At 46.0% G+C, this 23,119-nt stretch overlaps 1 protein-coding gene across 2 annotated transcripts in view; it reads left to right on the plus strand.

Moving 5' to 3' along the window:
• The first annotated feature begins 990 nt into the window (after positions 1-990).
• The window catches only part of ADGRG4 (adhesion G protein-coupled receptor G4), a 30,291-nt gene continuing 8,162 nt past the window's right edge, over positions 991-23,119 (plus strand). Inside the window, exons 1-14 of one of the 2 annotated variants that reach the window (XM_053274215.1) lie at positions 991-1,028; positions 2,079-2,143; positions 3,326-3,365; positions 5,115-5,134; positions 6,435-6,583; positions 8,512-8,647; positions 9,707-9,825; positions 10,766-10,982; positions 13,346-13,511; positions 14,133-14,285; positions 16,016-16,138; positions 18,397-18,439; positions 20,953-21,056; positions 22,525-22,649. In XM_053274215.1, the coding sequence (XP_053130190.1) occupies positions 5,115-5,134; positions 6,435-6,583; positions 8,512-8,647; positions 9,707-9,825; positions 10,766-10,982; positions 13,346-13,511; positions 14,133-14,285; positions 16,016-16,138; positions 18,397-18,439; positions 20,953-21,056; positions 22,525-22,649 (1,355 nt within the window). In that variant the 5' untranslated portion in view covers positions 991-1,028; positions 2,079-2,143; positions 3,326-3,365. Of the gene's footprint in view, positions 1,029-2,078; positions 2,144-2,614; positions 2,801-3,325; positions 3,366-5,114; positions 5,135-6,434; positions 6,584-8,511; positions 8,648-9,706; positions 9,826-10,765; positions 10,983-13,345; positions 13,512-14,132; positions 14,286-16,015; positions 16,139-18,396; positions 18,440-20,952; positions 21,057-22,524; positions 22,650-23,119 lie in introns of those variants that run through there. The other variant, XM_053274214.1, reaches the window with a different exon arrangement.

Raw genomic sequence — 23,119 nt, forward strand, 5'->3', positions numbered from 1 at the left:
TCATGGTGACCCACACAGTATGAGATGATGCCTTTCAGCATCTTTCTATATTGCTGCTGCCCGATAGAGGTGTTCCGCATAGTCTGGGAAACACACCAGCGGGGATTCGAACCGGCAATCTCTTGCTTCCTAGGCAAGTTACTTCCCCATTAGGTGTTAAATCCCATTAATTTTGATAGGACTAACTGTGGCTTTGCCCAATATGTTTTTCTTTAGAACTATTGTTTTTTCTCTAATGAAAATTTGTGCATATTAAATCAATCAATCAAATAAAACTCAGAGGGTTAAGCAACAGGTTTCTCTGATCAGGTATCATCCCTAATTAAAAGTCACCTTGAAGTTGTTTACTTTACTTTACCATACCAGGCCCATCTAGTGTACATTTTATTTCAATCTGCCCTCATGTGGCAAGAGCTGGTAATGACCATATCAGGAATCCTGAGAGTTTTCACCCAGGGTGGTGAAATTAGCAGATCTCGCCCAATTAGCTCACTCAGGTGAAAATGCAACGTTCTGCAGAAGCATTTTCAGACAGCAGCCTTTACATGAGTTTAATGCGAGGCTTTACTGCGAGTTTGAAGTTGCCCAAAAAAACCGATGCAAAAAGAGGATTTTTAAAAAACCCGAGTTATAAATCAGGCGACATTCTAATGCTCAGTGAAAAACTCGAACCGTATGTGATATTTGTTTTTGTATGTAAATATTTGTCGTATTCGTAAGTGCTCCCTAATCGCTCGCAGAGACTTTGGGGTAAATCTGGCTGACATGTGAACGCACACCCTCTATTTTGAATGCAAACTAAAAGCCCTGTGTGAAAAAGCTCCTGGGGAAACTGATATGATAAAAACCACGGTGTGGCGATCTTTAACACTCTTAGCAAAAAGCAATGTGCAAATAACCCCCCACTCATCGGTTTTGTTTCCCTCGTGGCAGTTACCTTCTACCACATTGAGATGAACTTCTCAGTGTCTTCCAGTGCTTTAGAGACATTTGACTACTATGATGCCAAGAACCTTGCTAGAAGCTGGGTAAGTATCCATTTTCCTCCCCGCTGCCCCAATCTACTTTGGAAGAAATGTTAGGAGATAAAGGCGGAAATTAGAACAGGAAGAAACTTGTAAAAAGGAAAAGGAAAGGAAAAAAGAACAGTGGGCAGCAAGCATCCGGACTTATTAGTTATGACTAAGCACCACTGAAATCAATGAGATGAACTAGTCATGACTAATTTAAATCTTATAAATTTCAATGGGACTTAATCACGACTAACTTAGTTTCGATGCTGCCCAGTAATTTTTAAACTGTGCTTTAAGTAGCCTTAGGGTTCCTCAGAAGCTTGTCAGAGAGCTGGTCTTGTGGTAGCCAGCATGAATTGTCCCCTTTGCTAAGCAGGGTCCACCTGGATTTGCCTTTGAATGGGAGACTACATGTGTGAGCATGGTGAGATATTCCCCCGAGGGGATGGGGCTGCTCTGGGAAGAGCATCTGCCGGCTTGCATGCAGAAGGTTCCAACTTCCAAGTTCCCTTCCTGGCAGCATCTCCAAGATAGGGCTGGGAGAGGCTCCTGCCTGCAACCTTGGAGAAGCCGCTGCCAGTCTGTGTAGACAATACTGAGCTAGATGGACCAATGGTCTGACTCAGTATGTGGCAGCTTCCTATGTTCCTATAGGGGTTATTTATTTTCTGCAATGAGGAGCTACTCTTCTCCCAGTGTGTCAAAAGTGAGAGACAGTCATAAAAAGGTTACTTCAGAAATCCCTACAGGCAATCACTGTTAACCAGACACTAAGAGGTCATTCACACAATCGAAAACTGTGTTCTACCTGGGTTTGGGAACTGTGTGTACTCCCAATTTTTTGATTGTGTGGAAGCAGGGTTAGAGGAAAACCTGGGTAGAAGTGATTGTGTGGAAGCAAGGTAGGAGAAAAAGCTACCCAGGTTTTCCTCTAACCTTGCTTCCACACAATCAAAAATTGGGAGTTCACACAGATCCCAAACCTGGGTAGAACAGTTTTCGATTGTGTGAATGACCTTAATGTATTCTTCGCCCAGGGTTTCCACTATTTTGTCTCTTTTGCAGATTGAAAAGAACATTGGTTGCTCTGAATTTGCCATTACAAATCATAACATCAAGATAAATGCAGCGTGAGTACTTGAAGACGTTTGTCTCATGCTTGGGATATGGTAACCCTCTACATCTGTTGGGGCGTGCCCAAGATGGGTATGAAAAGGCTAGGAGGTCTGGGGTGAGGAGGAGGAGGAGGAGGAGGAAGAGGCAAAGATGGAGGAAGAGGCAGCAGAGGAGGAGGAGGAGGTGGCAGTGGAGGAGGAAGCAGTCAAGGAAGCAGTGTAGGATGCAGAGGAGGAGGAGGAGGCAGCAGCAGCACTAGAGAAAGTGGTGGTGGAGGAGGCAGTGGCAGAGGAGGAAGTAGAGGAGGAGGAGGTGGAGGAGGCAATGGAGGAGGAGGAGGCAGCAGAGGAGGCAGTGGATGAGGGGAGGAGGCAGCGAAGGAAGCAGAGAAGAAAGAGGAGGCAGAGGCAGTGGAGAAGGAAGTGGAGGAGGAGGAGGAGGAGTCATGGTGGCAGAGGAGGAAGGGGAGGAGGGGGGAGGCAGCAGAGGGAAGAGGAGGAAGCAGCAGTGGAGAAAGTAGAGGCAGAAGTGGAGGCAGCAGTGGAAGAAGAGGAAGCAGCAGCGGAGGAAGTGGAAGAGGAGGAGGAAGTTGAGGTGGAGGCAGAGGAAGCAAACATGGGGAGGTGTCTGGATCCAGGCTTCATGCAGCCACCTGGCCACTATCAGAGAGGGTGAGGGGACAGCTTGGTTGAGAGGGCTGGGACACCGAAGCAGGACACTTGGGTCCCAATACAAAGTCTGAGCCCCAGATCAGGAACACCTGATCCTGATCCTGTGGCAGAGAATTCCATAGATTAATTAGAGGGGAATTCTCTGCCACAGGATGCAGTGATGGCCCCCAGCTTGGGTGGCTTAAAAAGGGGGTTAGAAAAATCCATGGAGAATGGCCATAGTCTTGATGGCTATAGCCTGCCTCCAGCCTCAGAGGCAAGATGCCTCCGAATACCAGTTGCAGGGATAATCAACTAGCTTCAAATCCTCTGCACAGTTTATATCAGGGGTGGGCAATCTTGCCCCTCCAGCTGCTGTCGAACGACAACTCCAGGTTTATAACCAGGGCTGGGTCTTGGTAGCATGTAGAAGTCCCCCTCTGCCACACAGATTTCTCCTCTCCGGAGGGTGCCCAATCCTGCCCCCTTTTGCTATTTCTGCCCAAAGCTGCCACAGAATCTGACCTTTCCCTGCTTTTGATGCAGGGCCAATGGCGCACGAGGAAGGGCACGGATTGGAGTCCGGGTATGTACCTTGAATGCCGTTGCTTGCATTGCTTTCCTAAGGTGCACGCGGATTGTTTGTTTGCTTTTCCTCCGAGCCTCCCACGGCTCATGCGTTGTTGTTTTTTAACGAGTTTTGTCTCTTCCTGGCCTGGCTTGTCTTCTCCAGCTGGATTGCCATGGCAGCTGTGGGAAATGTACCATGGCAACTGAGCTCAGCCGATGAATGGTAAACTTGCCGTCTCTTTGCATGTTATGTAGGGATCACCCCGGAGGCATCGGATCCTGGGCATCGCCTGCCTTGCTAAAACTGCCCCAGGACTATTCAGCACATTTGTCATGGGTGCACCACCTTCCCAGAGTGCATTGCTTAGATAGATAGATAGATAGATAGATAGATAGATAGATAATATACCACTTTCCAACAAAAAGGTTCTCCAAGTGGTTTACACTGAAAAAGAAATAAGATGGTTCCCCACCCCAAAGGGCTCACAATCTAAAAAGAAGTATAAGGTAGAGCCAGCGGCAGCCACTGGAGGGATGCTGTGCTGGGGTTGGATAAGGCCAGTTGCTCTCCCCCTGCTAAACAGAAGAGAGACACCATTTTAAAAGTTGCTCTTTCTTCAGTCACCCCAGTGGTACCAGCATGCAAAGCTGGAAATCCCATGTTGATCTTGAGAATTGCTCCAGCTTTATTGCTCCAGGATCACCATAGATATATGATGGGGTGGGATATAGAGTCACAAATAACTGGATCTCCAGTGCTGTCAGCTGGTCATCAATGGAATGCTACCATGCACAGAGCAATCAATAAATTGCAAGTAGGTTATTATGATTAATTATTATTATTTATTTGATTTCTGTATGGTTAGGCACCATACGAATATAAATATGATGAATATAGAGATATGAGAGGCAGGGATGTGAAAATTGATTCAAATTCAAATTGATTTGACTCAAATCTGGATGATTTGAGTAATTAAAATTCAAATCAAATCCCCCCTAAAAAGAGAATTTTTGACCTGAATTTTTAGGTGAATTTGAATTGAAATTTTGAAATTTGATTTGAATTCAATTTGAGAGCCATTTGGCACCTTAAAAAAACCATTCAGCCCCCCTAATGGATTTTAAAATGTGCCCAAACAGGGTCAAATTGATTTGAATTTGATTTGAATTCAAATCAAATGTTTGGACAAGATTCGAAATTGATTCGAATTCAAAATGAATTTTCAGAATTTGATTTGAATTCAAATTGAAAAATTCATTGTGTGCACATCTCTAATGAGAGTAGATATAGGTAGAAATCTTGGAAATATAAATTTATTTCCTTTTTTGCTGTGGATCTGCCTTCCCCCTCCTCAGCTATATACCATTTTTAAGATGTACCAGCCCCCTGCCGCCCTGCACTCCACCAAATAACACTTAAGAACTCTCTGGTATCCAAGCAACGTACATTTGCTTTCAATTGCTCCAAATTTTCCGGGAGAATGGCTTACAGATTTTCTTCGCCCCAAGTGAAAAAACAAACAAGGTGTTCATCAAAGCATTATGGGTATGAATGGAGAGGAATAAAAACACTGCATGTCCTAATACCTGGCAACATTGAAACATAATTCACTGCATGCAGACCAAAAGATGTTTATAGCATTTGAGAGTAATTAGTAGCTCATCAGTAGAAATTCTTTCAAGTGCCTTATCCTTTGCCCACACCTTCAGTCATTTCAATAATCTGGCTTCTTTCTTTTTCTTCTTTGCATCTTGTGAACGGAAGATGGTGGGAAAGCATGAGAGGTAAGATCTGCATTTTCAAAAACACTCCTTCCCACCCTTCCCCTGTCTGCTGAGGGACTCAAGTGCAGATTTAGGAGTGAGGAGGCTTGTATTCATCCCTCTCCCTGATGGCACCTCATGAGCACCAACCACCAGGTCCCCTATGTATGACATCACATGCAGGGGGTGTGCCCAGCACTCAGAAGGGACCACATGGCCATCTGAAGCTCATCTGCCAGCCAGCTCCATCGTCATATAAGAACAACCCTGCTGGATCAGGACCGAGGCCCATCTAGTCCAGCATCCCGTTTCACACAGTGGCCCACAAGATGCCTCTGGGAAGCACACAGGCAGGAGCAGAGGGCATGCCCTCTCTCCTGCTGTTGCTCCCCTAAAACTGGTATTTAGAGGCATCTTGCCTCTGAGACTGGAGGTGGCCTATAGACACCAGACTAGTAGCCATTGATAGACCTGTCCTCCATGAATTTGTCCAATCCCCCTTTACAACCATCCAAGCTAGTGGCCATCACCACATCTTGTGGGAAAGAATTCTATAGATTAACTATGCACTATGTGAAAAAGTCATTTCATACTGCGCGGAAGAAGGCAACGGTAAACCATTCCTGTATTTAACCAAGAAACAGATAGACAAGACAGAATGATTGTTGATGTAGTGCTGGGTGATGGGCCCCTCAGGTCAGATGGTACTCAACATGCTACTGAGGAAAAACTGAGGATCTCTCAGAGTACCGATGGAACATAGGAAGCTGCCATATACTGAGTCAGACCATTGGTCTATCTAGCTCAGTATCGTCTACACAAACTGGCAGCGGCGGCTTCTCCAAGGTTGCAAGCAGGAGTCTCTCTCAATCCTATCTTGGAGATGCCCGGGAGGGAATTTGGAACTTTCTGCTCTTCCCAGAGTGGCTCCATCCCCTGAGGGGAATATCTTACAGTGCTCACACATCAAGTCTCCCATCCATATGCAACCAGGGCAGACCCTGCTTAGCTAAGTGGACAAGTCATGCTGGCTACCACAAGACCAGTTGCCATGCGGGAAAAGAAAATCCGAAGCTGCAAAGACAGAATTACAATGGGAACGTGGAACGTAAGAAGAAGCATGAATATGGCTCTCCCCTCCTCCTACCCAGCTCTTTGCTTGCACACGAGCAAAAATCTGGGTAGGAGGTTGTCCTACCCCATTAACAGATTGTGTGAATTGGCGTTATATGCTTCAGTGGTCTTATAAACAAATGCTAGAGCTGAACCCTGGTGGTGAACCTGAGCAGAAATTAAGCCTCGATGTGTGTTTTGCTTTCAGCTACACCTCTAAGGCTGTAATGAAGGCCATGTCCAACCAGTCCAAAGACCACCTGGCTGAAAAGCTGAAGAACTTGATGCATGGCAATTATGAAAAAGAGAATCTGAGGATGATGGTGGAGGAGGAAGACGTGGCTGTTGCTCCCTTTGGTAACCCATCTGATTTTTATCCTATCCTTTCTCCAAGAAGCTCAGGGTACTGTGCATGTTCATCCTCTTTTATCTTCACAACAACCCTGTGGGGGAGGCTGAGAGGTAGACGGGGAGGGGCTGTAGCTCCAAATTTGCATGGTGACGCAAATGGCCTCTGCGTATGTGTGGAGGCTGGAACTGGGCCACTGGTGATCCGCGTTGCTGGTGGGGGAGTTCCGGCTGGGCTTATAGGAGCCACCGCCATGGAGCAGCTGGTTAGATGCTCTCTTGCCTGCCCGCCCTGCCTGCCCTTTAAATGCCTTCAGAATTAGGAATTGCCTTTGCTTGTAAAGGGGGATCCTTACTGGATTCCCCTTTACAATCATAGCTGGGTCCAAACTGGTTCGATTGGATGAACCAAACCGCTGATCAGTTCTAATGAACTGGTTCGTGGACTGGCAGTTTCGTTCGGATTCGAACTGAACCGCCCAGAATGGTTCCGGGCAATCCCCTAACAATAATAGGAAAGTAATACAGCTTAATATCAATTTAGGTGAGGGGGCAGATTTTCTTTTTCCAGTACATTCCTCCGATAAGGAAATGAGTCTTAAGGTTAAGCTGGCATTGTTGTATTGAACAATATAAGCTCAAAATAAAATTACTGTAAACAAAAGCATAACCTAATACAAAGCAAGAACTTGATAAAGGAGGCTACAGTTCTTACATTACAATATCAGGAGGAAGCCAGTTATTTTCGGAATCTTTACAATCCTTTCTGCATAAGCCACATTCCCAATCCCTGGGAGCTCCTACTAAAAGGATCAGATAGCAGGTGACACTAAAAGTTTGCTTGAACTCGAATCGGATTTGCTCAAATTCGATTCAAATATGCCCAAATTCAAATCAATTTGAACGAAACTCATTCTGTGCAAGCAGTCAAGTCGAATCTATTAAGTCTAATTTCCCCACCACATCCTTACCTCCTAGTCAGCTGGAGGGCTGCCATTAGATACCCCTGGTCTACAACATCCAGGGTCTCAGATGGGGGTCTTTTCCAGCCCTTCCTGGAGATGCCAGGGATTGAACCTGGGACCTTCGGTACACAATGATGGTGTTCTACCACTGAGCTACAGCCACATCTTCATATGTTCAGTGTTCCAAACTTCATATATTTAGTGGCCCAAGGTCATAAGCAGGATTTGAGATGTCTAGATCGCCTTGCTCAAAAACCAATATACTAACCACTATACCTCAGTGCAGGGTTTCTTAACCTTGGGCCCCCAGATGTTGACGAACTACAACTCCCACCATCCCCAGCCACAATGGACATGGCTGGAGATGATGGGAGTTGTAGTCCATCAACATCTGGGGGCCCAAGGTTAAGAAATGCTGCTCCGGTGTCTTTCCAGTATATGGAGAGAGCTTTACTATAAAAGCAAATATTTGCTTGCCAGGTTTTCTTTTCTTTTCTTTTCTTTTCTTTTCTTTTTTCTTTTCTTTTCTTTTCCTAAGGAAACCTACAGTTTTCAGTGAGGGAGACTGGGGTGGTGCCCCCACCCCCCGGGAAATAGCGGTGAGATAATACAACAAAAGTGGCTCTCCACAATCTCCTAGTAAATGATTATTTAAAAAACGAATTGCACAATTAACTCACGGAATTCTATGAGAGTGATGTAAAGATAGCCACTGCTCTGGATTGCTTTAAGAGGGGATAAGACAAATTCATGGAGGACAGGATTCTTGGCAGCTATTTGTCATGATCACTCAGTGGAGCCTCCAGGCCCAGAGGCAGTCTATCCCTGAATACCAGTTGTGAAGGGCAACTGGTATTTCTTGTCTTTTTGCCCTTCAATAGCTGGAGGCATCCGGTTGGTCCCGGTTCTGTATTAGCAGAGCCCTTGGTCTGATCAAGCACAGCTCTTCTGACACTCTTACCTTCCTCTAAGATCCAGGATCATGCCCTCGAAGACAAACCATTTCAAAATGGAAAGGGAACTACACATGGGAAGAGAAAGTTCCTGATGCGGTGGAGGCACAGCTGAGCTGCGAGAGAAACAGAGAGAAGTTTGCCAAAAGAGCATGGTGAGTTGCCGCTGCTTCTTCACTTGCATCTCTTCACTTCACTGGGTACATAGGAAGCTGCCTTCTGCCAGATCAGTCCATTGGTCTATCTAGCTCAGTATTGTCTACACAGACTAGCAGCGGCTTCTCCAAGGTTGCAGGCAGGACTCTCTCTCAGCCCTATCTTGGAGATGCTGCCAGGGAGGGAACTTGGAACCTTCTACAGGCAAGCATTTCTAGATGAATGACTAAAATGAATGGTGAATGCCCAATGAAAAGCCCCAGAGCACCCCTAAGAGGTGCTCACATATGTAGTCTCCTTTTCAAATGCAAACCAGGGTGGACCCTGCTTAGCAAGGGGTGGCAATTCATGCTTGCTACTACTACCAGACCAGCTCTCCTCCCAAGTAGTGGAACTGTGCAGCACACTGAGAACACCGCCTGGGTGTGCAAGCATGACACTGTCTGTTTCACAGAGTTCCCTTTGCACCATCAAACTATTCTTAAACTGCTCTGGGTCGAAAAAGCAGTTTACAGACTTAGCATGAGTGGGGCAGCTGCCAGAGGAGCAGGGAAACCTCCGGCACATTCAAGGCTTGTCCACAGGGCCATTACCTGGATAGGACGAGCATTCTACCCAGCTTCGGGAGCTGTGTGCGCTCCCGATTGTGGGTTGTGTACAAATAAAAAGCAAGGTAGGATGTGGGGACTGCCCGGTTTCGGACAGCTGAGCTGGCAGTTCCACATTCGGACATACTGAAGATGGCTGTTAACCTTGAGTAGGAGCGGAAACCCGAATCGGAGTCTGGAGAGCAAAACCTCGGATCGCTCTCCATGCGGGACTGGAGTTGCACGTGTTCAGACGTACAGGTTTGGTAACCTCTGGCCCTTTTACTCCGGTTTCCCGTTACGTGTGAATGTGGCCAATACTGAACTAGATGGACCAATGGTCCGACTCGGTATAAGATAGCTTCCTAGGCTCCTGTTATGCATGCAAATCAGACGCTCTGCCACTGAGCTACGGCCCCATCCTTCCATCTTCCAATTAAAGTCATGCATGCTTTTCTTCTCTTTCTCAAGTGTTGTGAACCTTGCAACGGGAAAAGCTTCTTGGAGGACACCAAATCTACTCTCATGCCTACCACTGGGAGTCCTACCGAATAACATTATGGGCCTTAAGAATGTGACCATCACAGAGGGTAGGTTTCCTGGAGTTTTGCTTTCAGACGTTGGGACATTGGGAGTCACAGAGCAAGATCTGGTTGGCCCCATTCTTGTGTCTGAGGGGCAAATTGCAGGCTGGGCACCCCCCCATTAAAATGGAGGCAGGAAGCGGGCTATCCCGATTTGCATGATCGTCAGAATCCACACAATCCCCTCCAGCCCAGGTTGCTCCCAGCAGGGCTACCCAGTTTTTGTACCCAGCTTCTTACCGAGGGTGGAGGAGAGGAGGATCCTTCTACCTCTCGTGCCTCTTCTACCCAGCCACCTGCGCCCAGCAGGTCCTCCTCCGGAAACCATAGAGAGTTGTGCATACAGTGGCCGCCATCCATGGATGCACTAGCCTGCAAAGCACACTCTATGATCCTGAAGCTGGAGCAGTTTTGGCAGGGCGCCTCCTGCTCCTTCATGGCCAAAGCTCCATGTCTGCCTCTTGCTCCTCCATGGCCAATGGGAGGGCAGCTGCTGATGTCATGAAGCTTTTCCAGTCTGCTGGCAGTCATGCTGGGAAGGCATAGTGACCTTGGAGGGCCTTCCATGGAGGGGTGGGGCTTCCAGTTGCTGAGTTCAGCAATGGAGCCTCGGCAGCCGTATCCACTGGGTTGGCAGATCCAAATCTGCTGGGTTTGCGGACGCATCCATATCCGCTGGGTTTGCGGACACATCTGTATCTGCTGGGTTTGCAGACATATCCTTATCTGCTGGGTTTGCAGATGTATCCATATCTGCTGGGTCTGCGGACATATCTGTATCTGCTGAGTTTGCGGACCCAAGCTGGGATGCTGCTTGTGTGAAGGTGATGGGGTTGAAGCTCACCTGGGCCCCTACCCACCCCCAGATGGTCATGTGATCAAGTCTTCCCTGTTATTCACATCCCTCTTCAAGCTAAGTGACTTGTTTCTCTGTGACCCATTGCAGAAAATGCTGGTGATGTCGCAGATCATATTCTGAATCTGATGCTGATAAATTCTACCACCTTGAGTCAAGAAGAAATCAAGGTCCTGGTCAGCAAACTCCGTGACATTGCCAACCTTGAGGAAATCGGCGAGACCCTTGCGACGAAGACGTTGAGAATTATAAATGTCTTTATGACCAAGGAAGCAAACAACCAGGACCTGCAAGCGGAGGTTAACAGGTATGGGATTAGCAAGAGGATCACCTGCTTAGCGTAAAGAAAGGCACATAACTCCTGGAGTTGGAGTGGCGATGGTGAGGGCGGGGTGAAGGCCCAGAGCTGTATGGAAAAGCTGGGCATGGGTGGGGGAGGGAGTTAAGACCCATGAATGGGAGACTATCTCAATAGGAGACCTATGAATAGAAGCTGATTAGGAGACCCATTGTGGTCACTGGGCCCCTGCTTACTGGGCAAAGAGGCACCTTTTAACATGGTGATTCTCTGTATTTAGCAGGGGTAGAGCAACTGGCCCTATCCACCCCCAGCACAGCATCCCTCCAGTGACTGTTGTTGGTGTCTATCTTATGTTTCTTTTTAGATTGCGAGCCTTTTGGGGACAGGGATCCATCTTATTTATTTGTTATTTCTCTGTGTAAACCACCCTGAGCCATTTTTGGAAGGGTGCTATAGAAATCAAATCAAATCAAATCAAATCAAATCAAATCAAATCAAATCAAATCATAATAAAAATATTGCAACTGCCTTCAGTGTGGGGTTTAAGGCCAGGGATTCCCTGTTACCCTTCATGTTGGCTTCCCAGCTTGGGCTGTATGGGGATCCTGTTTCTCTTCTTTGGAGGGAAAGTCTGTGGGGTTTGGCAGGACCTTGGTCACGGGACCAAGGCAGGCAAGACCTTGATCACCTCCCATGCTCAAAAAATAGGTTGGGTGTTACAAACCAAACCCAGAGCAAGATGCATTAAAGGGCTGCGTAATTCTGCCTGTCAACTTTAGAATGAAAACATGGAGGCCATTTTTTTTAGTGGAGGGCACACCTTGATTAAAAATTGACTCCTGTTGGAACATGGGAATGAAAAGGAACCGTGCCCAAAATAGCCTGTCAGCTTGCCAGATAAAAAGTGTTGGGCTGTGTGATTCTTTCAGTCCTCCTCCAGAAACTGCAGTGATTGGAGTAGCACTGCTCAGTTGTCAGCTGATTGCTTGCTTGCTATATGAAGTCTGGAGCCATGTCTGGTCCAGTGTAAGAGTAAAAGGTAAAGGTGTGCCGTCGAGTCGGTGTTGACTCCTGGCTCTGTTCTTGGCCCCACCACTGACTCAGATCTAGCTGGTGGGACCAGGGACAGGGCCTTCTGAGTAGTGGCTCCCTGACTTTGGAATGCCCTGCCAAAGCCGGGTAGAAGGCCCAAATGGGCCGAAGAACAGCCGAACGGGCCGGTTTTGGACAGAAGGGAGGCCGGTGGGGGAGGGGAAACTTCCGTGGACCTCCCCACTGCCTCGGAGAACATCCCCAGAGGGGTTAAGTTTACATTTTAAAAATTTAAATAAACCAACAACTCGCGGACACCCCCCCCCCCGGACCGAACCATCAGGGGTGGTGGTGGTTCGAGGGGGGTGCCAGATTGAACTGGCCCAGTCCGGTTCGGGTCCGGTTCAGACTCAAAGTGGACTGTACCAGCTGGTTCCATGCACACCCCTATTGGCCCAGTGTGCTTGATGAGCCTGGAGGTCACTCTTCTTTCTTTGTGATTGGGCATCCACACATCGGTTGCTTCCAGCCAGGAATATCCAGCTCACAGATCACACTCCCTCCTTGGAAAGCTCCAAAAAGAATCGGAAAACCGTCTTTTTTACGACGATGAATACGAATACAATGAATATTTATATATTGCTTTTCAACAAAAAGTTCCCCAAGTGGTCACATAGATATAAATAAATAAAATGTCTCCCTGTCCCCAAAAGCGCTCACAATCTAAAAAAAGAAACATAAGATAGACACCAGCAACAGCCACTGGAGGGATGCTCTGCTGGGGATGGATAGGGCCAGTTGCTCTCCTCCTGATTCTAAAGAGAATCACCACTTTGAAAAGGTGCTTCTTTGCTCAGTTAGCAGGGGATATTTAAAGAAGCATGTTGAAACTGGTTCTTATTGGCCCTCCTGTTTTAATTGTTGTAGGCCTATCTGCTCTTTTATTTTGCTGCTTTGTTTTTTTAAATGTATGTTTTATTATTACTTATTGTTGTTTTATAATGGTTTTGTTGTCTTATTGTGCCTTATTGTAAGTCACCCTGAGCAGTGGGGTAGAAATGGTCTCAACAAATAAATAGTACTGGCAGCTGCCTAGGGCGGCAAAATCGAGGGGTAATCAGTAAAATTCTACAAGGAAATAGAATCCTATCTCCCTTCCTCTCCAAGAGTTTTGGGAGAGCAGGAACCAAAGATCAGCTGCTTTGGGAGGCAATCATGGCTGAAAAATGAGAGATAGAGAGAGAGAGGGAGGGAGGGGAGGGAGAAAGAGAGATTCCGTTGGCTGTTTGGAACAGGCCTGCAATGATGTCTGTCCATCTATTTCCTTCCTTGCCCAGCATGTTACAGATCATGGAACAAGTAGGTTTCAAGATGGCTTTCAGTGGGAGACAGGTCTCCATCATCCTGCCCACTCTAGCTTTGGCTCTGACGTGTCCAGATCCCATGAGTTTCCAGGGAATCTCTTTTGTGGTGACTTCCTACGACCGAGAGATGGATCCAACGGTGAGGCTTTCTTTCCGCCTTCCTCTTCCCCACCTTGAGTTCCTGCTTCAAAGGCTCCTGGTAGGAGCACCTGTCTAGTGAAAACTGGGATAAAGGTGGCCCATTGGTCGCAAGGCGGCCCTTTCATGAGGCAAGGTGAGGCATTTGTCTCAGGTGGCAGATTATTGGGGCACCAGGAGGGTGGCAAGATGTCCCCCGCTGTCACCACCAGGGCAGTTCTTCAGGGCTGATTTGGGGCCATCACTCCTCATACTCCTTTGCAAAGCTTGCAAAAAGCATGAAGAGAGAAGAGGAGGCTCCTGGCTACCTTCCCTCCTCCTCCTCCTCCTCCTCCTCATTCCCTACACCACTCGCAAAACTTTCAAGGGTTGGTTTTGAAAGGGGGCTGGCCCCCATCAGGGCATGGGGCAAGAGGGCATTTAGCGCCCCACTGCAGGTGCCACAAATACCTTGGGCCGTTCCAATTGACTACACTGATTGGGGCCCATATGTCCTGTGCGCAGCTGAGCACATAAGTCTGATCTATCCTCCCAACAACCCAGTTCAGCCATAGGTCTGAACTGGATGGTAAACAAACATAGGCAGCTTCCCATGTTCCTAAGTGCCTTCTCTTCTCCACAGATTGCTATCCACCAAACGTCCACCGCTGAAAAGGCTCTGGCTTCATTATTTTTGCCTGGATTGCTGGGGAAGTACTTAAGAGTCCAGTCTTTTGATCCTGAGGATCACACAAAAATCCAGTTTAATTTCTTCGGCATGACTTCACTGTTTGAGGTAAAGATGCTGAAAAGCCCAGCCCAGCCGAAGTCCGCAATCCAGCAGCTGGCTTCGCAGGAGAAATCCCTGGAACCTCCCTCCTCATGAAAAACAGCTTGCTCGGGCAGGCTCTGATTTAACTTTCAACCTAGTCCTTCCATTGGGCCCCTAGGTCCTATATTTCTCTTTCTTTATCAGTCAGATTTATAAACTGCCTTTCAACATGGGTTCACAAGGTCGTGTATGTAATGACACCCCACCCCCTAATCAAGTTAAAACAATGTTGACAGGTGTAAAAGCAGGCAAAAATAGTCAAATTAACAAGAAATTAATTCCAGGGTTTCCAGCCTTGGGACTCCAGATGTGGTTAGACTACAATTCCCAGCATCCCCAGCCACAATGCCCAGCCAAAGGCCACTGTGGCAGGGGATAATGAGAGTTGTAGTCCAATGACATCTGGCCAACTTTGGGTCCCCAATTGTTGTTGGACTACAACCCCCAGCATCTCCTGCCACTACGGCCTTTGGTCAAATCTCACCGTCTCTAAACATGAGATTTAATTGTTTATTCCTGTGGTTCCCCAGAATTGGGGCTACCCAGAAAGTAATCTCCAACTGGGTCTTTTGACAATGGTCTTACAACGGCTGCATGCCCTAGTTATTTCATAGTTATGTCCTAGTTCAGGGTTTCCCAACTGGTGGCTCTCCAGATGTGGTTAAACTACAACTCCCATCACCCCAGCTATAATTTATTGTGCTGGGAATGATGGACATTGTAGTCCAGCAACATCTGGAGGAAACATCTGGTTAGGAAGCCCTGACCTATTGAACAGCCGTCCAGTGGCTGTTTCCAGTGTCTAGTTTATGTTTCTTTTTCGATTTCTGATTTATCATTTTCCTTGTAAACCGCTTTGAGAACTTTGGCTGAAAAGCAGTATATAAATATTTGTAGCAGTAGTACTAGTTATTTGGTAGGGTTTACAGTTCAGACAGGGCTCCCTCTTGGCTGTGGCTGGTCTTGCGGTAGCTTGTATGCCATCGAGTCGATGTCAACTCCTGGAGACCACAGAGCCCTGTGGTTGTCTTTGGTAGAATGCAGGAGGGGTTGACCATGGCCATCTCCTGAGCAGAATGAGATGATGCCTTTCAGCATCTTCCTATATCACTGCTGCTCGATAAAGTTGTTTCCCATAGTCTGGGAAACATACCAGTGGGGATTCGAACCAGCAACCTCTGGCTTGCTAGTTAAGTCATTTCCCCGCTGCGCCATTAGGTGGCTTGGTCTTGCGGTAGCGAATATGAATTGTCCCCTTTGTTAAGCAAGGTTTGCTTGGGTTGCATTTGGATGGGAGACTACATGTGAACACTCCAAGTTGTTCCCCTTCAGAGATGGAGCCATAGCTCAGTGGTAGAGCATCTCCTTTGCATGCAGAAGGTCCCCGGTTCAGTCCCTGGCAGCATCTCCAAGTAGGGCTGGGAGAGACTCCTGCCTAAAACCTTGGAGAAGCCGCTGCTGGTCAGTGTAGACCAGGGATTCTCAACGTTGGGTCCCCAAATGTTATTGGACTTCAACTCCCATAATCCCCAACCAAAGGCCACTGGGGCTGAGCTAGCTGAATCAAGCTGAGCTAGCTGAATCAAGGGTCTGACACAGTAGAAGGCAGCTTCCTATGTTCCCATGGCTCATCCAACCAAAAGCATGCATTGCAGACCCGTGAATCCTCACATGTGTGTTCATTTCTCTTACAGGACAGCAGCTTCAAGGATCACAGGCTGAACAGCTACGTTGTGGGTGCCAGCATTCAAAATGTGTCTGTTGGAAATCTCGAGAACCCAGTGAATATTAATTTGCAACACATAAAGCAAAATGTGGTATTGTATCTTGGATTCTGACTGCATTTATTGGGCTAGATGGACCTTTTGAGCTGGCTAGATGGACCAAGAGTCTGACTTCGTAGAAGGCAGATTCCTATGTTCCTAAGATAAATGTGTATTTTAACATCTTTCTTAGATCTATTTTTATTTTTTAGCTTAATATTTTAATTGTGTAATTTTTTAATAGTCCTGTTTTAATTTTTCTATGTGAACTGCCGTGGGATTGTTTTTAATGAAAGGCGGTATATAAATGTAACAATGAATGAATGAATGAATGAATGAATGAATGAATCGCAATAAAATACCATTGAGATTCTCTAAAAAAAAAACCCAACCCCAAAACAACAACCCATAAAGCACAGCAGATGAAACAGTATAACAGTCTAAAAAGAGGGAGAACTAGCCACCTAATGGCGCAGTGGGGAAGCAACCTGCCTAAAGAGCAGGAAGCTGTTGGTTCGAATCCCCGCTCATAGGTTTCCCAGAATATGGGAAACTCCTATATTGGGCAGCAGCGATATAGGAAGATGCTGAAAGGCATCATTCATTCATTCATTCATTTGATTTCTATACCGCCCTTCCAAAAATGGCGCAGGGCGGTTTACACAAAGATATAACAAACAAATAAGATGGAACCCTGTCCCTGAAGGGCTCACAATCTAAAAAGAAACATAAGATAGACACCAGCAACTGTCACTGGAGGTACTGTGCTGGAGGTAGACAGGGCCAGTTACTCTCCCCCTGCTAAATAAAAGAGAATCACCACGTTAAAAGGTGCCTCTTTGCCAAGTTAGATGGGGTAATCTCATCATCTCACACTGCGCGGGAGGAGGCAATGGCAAACCCCTCCTGTATTCTACCAAAGACAACCACAGGGCTCTGTGGGTGCCAGGAGTCGACACCGACTCAACGGCACAACCTTTCCTTTTCTTTATCTAAATGAAGAATGGGTAGATTCCATCAGTGCTATTCTGTAATTGTTCCAATGTTTGTACACCACCTACAAATTTGTACACTGACTAGGGATGTCTATATCAGGCGGTATAGCAATATGACAAATAAATAAATAAATAAATTCTGGTATCTTTTATACTCGTATCCTTTGGAATTCCATTTGGATTTGGATTCCAGAAAGAATCTGTATTCTAGAATGTCCATAATGGATTTTGCTCATTTGCTCTCGCAGTAGTAATTAAAAACAAACCCACCCACCCCTACTCCCAATCTCTCGGTTTTAAAAGAATAAAACAAAGGTTAAATAAGAATAATAGACCCTTTTAATTCTATTATAATAATAATTATTAATTTAGCAAATTTCTATAAAATATAAATATATCTGAACTGTTTGCAATTTAAAACACAATAATAATAAAAGCATTAACATTTTTGAACCAATTTAAAATATAGATTAAAAACTCTAAAACATAATTATTTTTCTGATTGTCACACATCCAACAAATATCCCCTGTAATGTTAGTGTCTTGCTCTCTTATTGCTACTTTTTGTTTCTGAAATTGCTTTGTGGATGTTTCACTCCCCGCACTTAAAAATTATATGTGACACTGATGAATAAGAATTAAATTTAAAAGGTGTCGTTGTGCAAAAAAAGTTTTTAAAAAGATTTGGGGTGCCCTTGGGGGCAGATGAGTTCCTTTTAGTTTTAAATTTGAAATTTGAAAAGTGTGGTGTTTACTAGAAAAAGGCAGAAAAGTGAGCAGGAATTCTTCCTCATGTGGTTTGTGGAATTCAAAAAAATGTCCAGAAGCAGAATAGATTCTGACAAACTAATTTCTGCTCCAGTGAGCACATCTAATAAAGCAGAAAAACAGCATCTGAAGTGGAAGCAGGTGCAGACAGAATTCATATCCATAGTCTAAATGTCAAGGGAAGGGAACCAGATGAGTTTTCTGGAGTGGAGAGTTCTGTGGGCTGGGTGCCACAGAGGATAAGGCCCTATCCCACACACTGCCTGCTGCATCTCCAACAGCAACAGGATACAGAAATGGTCTGTATTCAAAAGCCTGAGTGGGCATGTAGTATTGTGTGGGAGGAAACAGTTCTTTAAATATCCTGGCCTCAAATCATTTTAGTGGAAACTCTGCCTCTGACTTTTCTTTCTCTCTCTCATCTTACAGATGGTGGTGTGACACAATCGTATTAAGCTTTAACAAAGCTTATTAAAAAGCTTTAGATGAAGCGAAAGACCAGCCATTCTGAAAGCAACATGTCTTAAGCAGTTTCTTTTTCCTTTTCAGGACGGTGCCCCAGTATGTGTGTTTTGGGATTTTAACAAGAACAGTGAGTATGGTGTGCACATTAGAGATGTGCAAATCAATTCGAATTTGAATCAATTTGAGCTTGAAATGGGCCGTTTTGAGTGGTTCGAACTTGAAATGAAACACCCTTAAAATAAAGGACCTGTGTGAAGGATTTACCCAAGCCTTTGTTTTAGAGTAAGCCTACATGAGGGGAAGAAAAATGCTGAATCATCCCCTCCATGCTTTCAGAACAAAGGCTTCTCCCCCAAAAACTTTCCTTTATTTCTGGTAGTTCCCCCTGCCACCACCATACAAATTATCAACAGATTTTGATCCCCCCAGGCTTGGGTGGAATTCTCAGGGAAACTCTCTCCTCTGCTATTGGAAAAGTACAAATGCCTTCTATGTGCAAGCTTACATGTGATGAGAAAACTGGTAGGTTGCTGAACGATCTGAGATGTGTTGCACCAGAGAGGGGGGGAAAACCCTTTCAGTCCCCACTCCTGAGTTAAAAATCCGCTCAAAGAGGCTTGCTAAAACTGCAAAGAACAAAAAGAAAAATAAAGCTTTATTCAAATGCTACAGACTGCTTCAGCCTGAGGCTCTGCCAGCTTTTAGTTACAGGTAAGAGAAATACTTAGTAGGTTACAAGAATACTTCAAAAGGCACCCCAGATGATAGTGGGGCGGCCCACTTTAAAAACCGTGGTTACCGAGTTGCAAAGAGCTGGGATGTAGGAAAACACAAAAGTACCTTTAAAAGCTTATAGGGTCTTTTACAGTGCCCTAGCTGGATGGGCGCAGGCTCAGCTTTTCTTAGCTTAGTTGCATTAGAAGAAAACAACAATAGAACTGGTTCAGGGGTGGATATGCAAAACACATGAAAAGAAAATAACAGTCTAATGCAAAATCTGACTAAACAAACTTTCCCTAGACTAAACACCCAGAAGTCAGAAACCCTCCATAACTCCACTTCTACAACGGCTAAAGCTTAGCTTTTTTTTTTTTTTTTTAAAGAAAGCTGGGAATCTGGGGAAATTTATATGAGGGATCTGAATCTTGAATAGATTCAAATCGAATCTGGTGTGATTTGATTTGGACCCGAATCTAGTCAATGGACCACAGGAGTGATTTGTTCTGTCTCCAAATTGCCCAAATCAGCCAGATTTGACTACCAATCAATTTGTACCCAAATTGATTTGCACATCCCTACTTGCTCCCCCAGCTGTAATTACTGTATACTGTTCTGCTAGAAGAAAGGAAGTATAATCCTCTCCTGATTGTCCTGGCATGGGTTTTTATAAGTGGTTCTATCCAGGCAATGCAAATGTCCCTATAATATAAACAGTATAAAAGCACATGTGAGATGGACTCGATATTGCCCAAACCGCATGGACATAGCCAATTCCTGAGTGGTATTCTCTTAAATCTGCCATCCAAAATGGCAGGAGGCAAGGCATTAAATTGCTCCAGCGAGAACACTCTCCTCTGATTTAGTGTATCTGATTTAGAGTGTAGTCAACAATATCTGGTAGTCCCGGTTACAAGGAATACTGCTGATGTCCGTATTTTCTGCTTGTTCTTATGCTTTTGGAGGTGGGTTGAAAAGTGACTGGCCCAGAGTCACCCAGTGAGTTTCATGGCTGAATGGGGATTTGAACTCTGGTCTCCCCAGTCCTAGTCCAATGCTCTAACACCATCACCACACTGGCTTGTAGTTGTATCTTCTTCTCCAGGGTTTCTTAACCTTGGACCCCCAGATGTTGTTGGACAACAACTCCCATCACCCTAAGCCACAAAGGCCATGTCTGGGGATGATGGGAGTTGTAGTCCAACAACATCTGGGGGCCTAAGGTTAAGAAACCCTGTTCTACTCCACCTGTACAGTACAGTAATCTACCCTCTACTAATCTAAATGCTAAATTCAAGGGACATTAGTTGTCAAAGATACACTAACCAAAAAATAATAATTGACCTACAGGATGTCAAGGGGTTGAAATATGCTTTAGCAGTCACAGTGTGAGGCTTCCCACTCAAAGGCAACACAATACTAACACAATTCTAACACAATTTCCCCAAGACATAGCCCTCAAAGGCAAAAATATGGACCATGATTGATCAGGGCAGGAAAAAAGGAACGTTCGCAGGACATAGGCTATGCCTTAAAACAGCATATTATCATTCAAAATCCCAAACTAAGTAATCTGGGCAGTGGGCAGCAGAGAACTCTTATTTAGGAATGAAGGCTCTGCTGCTTCAAATGGAGCCCAGCCAAGTAAATGACAATTTTTTATCTCTCTTCTGCCCACCAGTTCAGTGATGCTAATCTCAGTGGGTGAGCTGAGAGAGGCATTCTGGAAGCACACAGGGTCTCTAACGCCACACCCCCACACAAGGTATTTTACTGATGGGGCTGATCTGTTAGTCAGCGTGGGCCCGGGTTCGGATTCACACATCCCCCCCCCCACACACACACCGTGTCCCACCAGGGAATGGCTAAAAATGGCAGGTGCGGCTTACCGCGGATGAAATATCTCACTTCTCTGCTGTGCAGATGGCCTCGGCGGCTGGAATACATCAGGGTGTGACATGAAATATACCGACAGAAATCACACAGTTTGTAACTGCAACCACCTGACCCACTTTGGAGTCTTGATGGTAAGTATTGTTGCTCACCGGTGTGGATCACCCCAGGGTTCCTGGGGCGGGCGGCAGCGGGCGGTCTCTTGCCATTGGATTTGAGGGAACCTTGCCACTTTAAAAACAACAACTCACCTGCAGCATGAGAGAGGAAGTGGATGTTGTCAGTTCAGTGCCTGACATCTTAACGGTGCAACGGCGCAGTCCACAAAGTTGTACTCGCACAAGGAAATTGTACAGCGGCACAAAGTTGTGGTGTGCATCCACTAGAGCAGGGATTCTCAACGTTGGGTCCCCAGATGTTATTGGACTTCAATTCCCGTAATCCCCAGCCCCAGTGGCCTTCAATTGGGGACTATGGGAGGAGAGCTGTTCTTGTGGTAGCAAGCATGACTTGTCTCCTTAGCTAAGCAGGGTCCACCCTGGTTACAAATGAATGGGAGGCTAGAAGTGTGAGCACTGGAAGATATTCCCCTCAGGGGATGGAGCCGCCCTGGGAAGAGCATCAGGAGGCTCCAAGTTCCCTCCCGGGAAGCATCTCCAAGATAGGGCTGAGAGAGATTCCTGCCTGCAACCTTGGAGAAGCCACTGCCAGTCTGTGAAGACAATACTGAGCGAGATAGACCAATGGTCTGACTCAGTATATGGCAGCTTCCTATGTTCCTATGAAGTACATTAACATCTGGGGATCCAACGTTGAGAATCCCTGCACTAGAGGAAGACCTTCTCTGGGACACTATTTATTTATTCATTAATTTTTATACTGCCCTTCCAGCGGGGAAATGCTTGACTAACAAGCGGAAGGTTGCCAGTTCGCTGGTACTATATCGGGCAGCAGCGATTTAGGAAGATGCTGAAAGGCTTCATCTCATACTGTGCAGGAGGAGGCAATGGTAAACCCCTCCTGTATTCTACCAAAGAAAACCACAGAGCTCTGTGGGCGCCAGGAGTCGAAATCGACTTGATGGCAACTTTACTTTTATCTTCCAAAAGTGGATCAGGGTGCAGGGCTGCCCTTCCAACAATGGCTCACATAAGCCCGATTAAGACGTTATGTTGTACGAGTGTACAGATGTCTGTACACTCATACATATCTTTGTGTGAATGACTGTACCTGTGTTCATTTAAAAAGTGCACATGGATACAGGCCCTTCAAATGAACGGTACAGATAGAGAGTGTAGTTCTGTGTCTTCATTCAGCATAACATGTGAATGACTGTACCTGTGTACATGGTGCACTCGTTGTACGAGTGTTGGACATAATGTGTGAGTGGGCCCATACAAGCTTGCGCGATGAGAGTTGCGGAACAGTCTTGAGCAACAATGGTGTGGGACAGTCACTGATGTTGGGTAACTTGCCAACAAGGGGCTGGCTGATCGCAGTTAACCCTTTAATCACGGTTGTCCTGGTCGTGAGAACGCGGCCTTGGTTTCCTCAATGAGTTCTAACCAAGGTGTTTGGGTTTTTTTTAATGCTGGTTTCCAGGACTTATCTCGAAAACCAGTCGGCAATGCTACGGAAAGCCAGGCTTTAACACTGGTCTCCCACGTGGGCTGTGGCGTTTCCTCCATTTTCCTCGGCTTGACTATTGTGATCTACCTTTCCATTGAGTGAGTAGGTTCATCTTGCACATATTGATGTCCTATATACCAATACTGATTTCCCACCTAAAGCAGGGCTTCTCATACCTGTGTCCCCAGACGCTGTTGGACTGCAACTCCTATCATCCCATGCCACATTGTGGCAGGGGATGATGGGAGTTGCAGTCCAACATCATCTGGGGCCACAAGTGTGAGAAGCCCTGCTCTAACGCATGTCTGTACCCAAATGCCTTTGTTCCAGTTCTCATCGTTTCCTTTGTCACTCATCTTCTCTCATTGCCATTCTACTGATTTTGGTGCATTTGGTTTTTTGGTGGTTTTTTTTTTGCAGTATAAATTTGCAGACAATTGCACAGGCATCACTGTTCCAGGCAGTGCCCAGCTGATCTCAGCCACCACCTTGAAATGCTCCATTGCTGCTCCTGATGGAGTGTAAAGTTTACTCATGGGTTAGCCTAGCAGAATAAGATGGTGCCCGG

This window comes from Hemicordylus capensis, chromosome 11 (assembly GCF_027244095.1).
Source record: "Hemicordylus capensis ecotype Gifberg chromosome 11, rHemCap1.1.pri, whole genome shotgun sequence".
In the NCBI taxonomy this organism is placed as follows: domain Eukaryota; kingdom Metazoa; phylum Chordata; class Lepidosauria; order Squamata; family Cordylidae; genus Hemicordylus; species Hemicordylus capensis.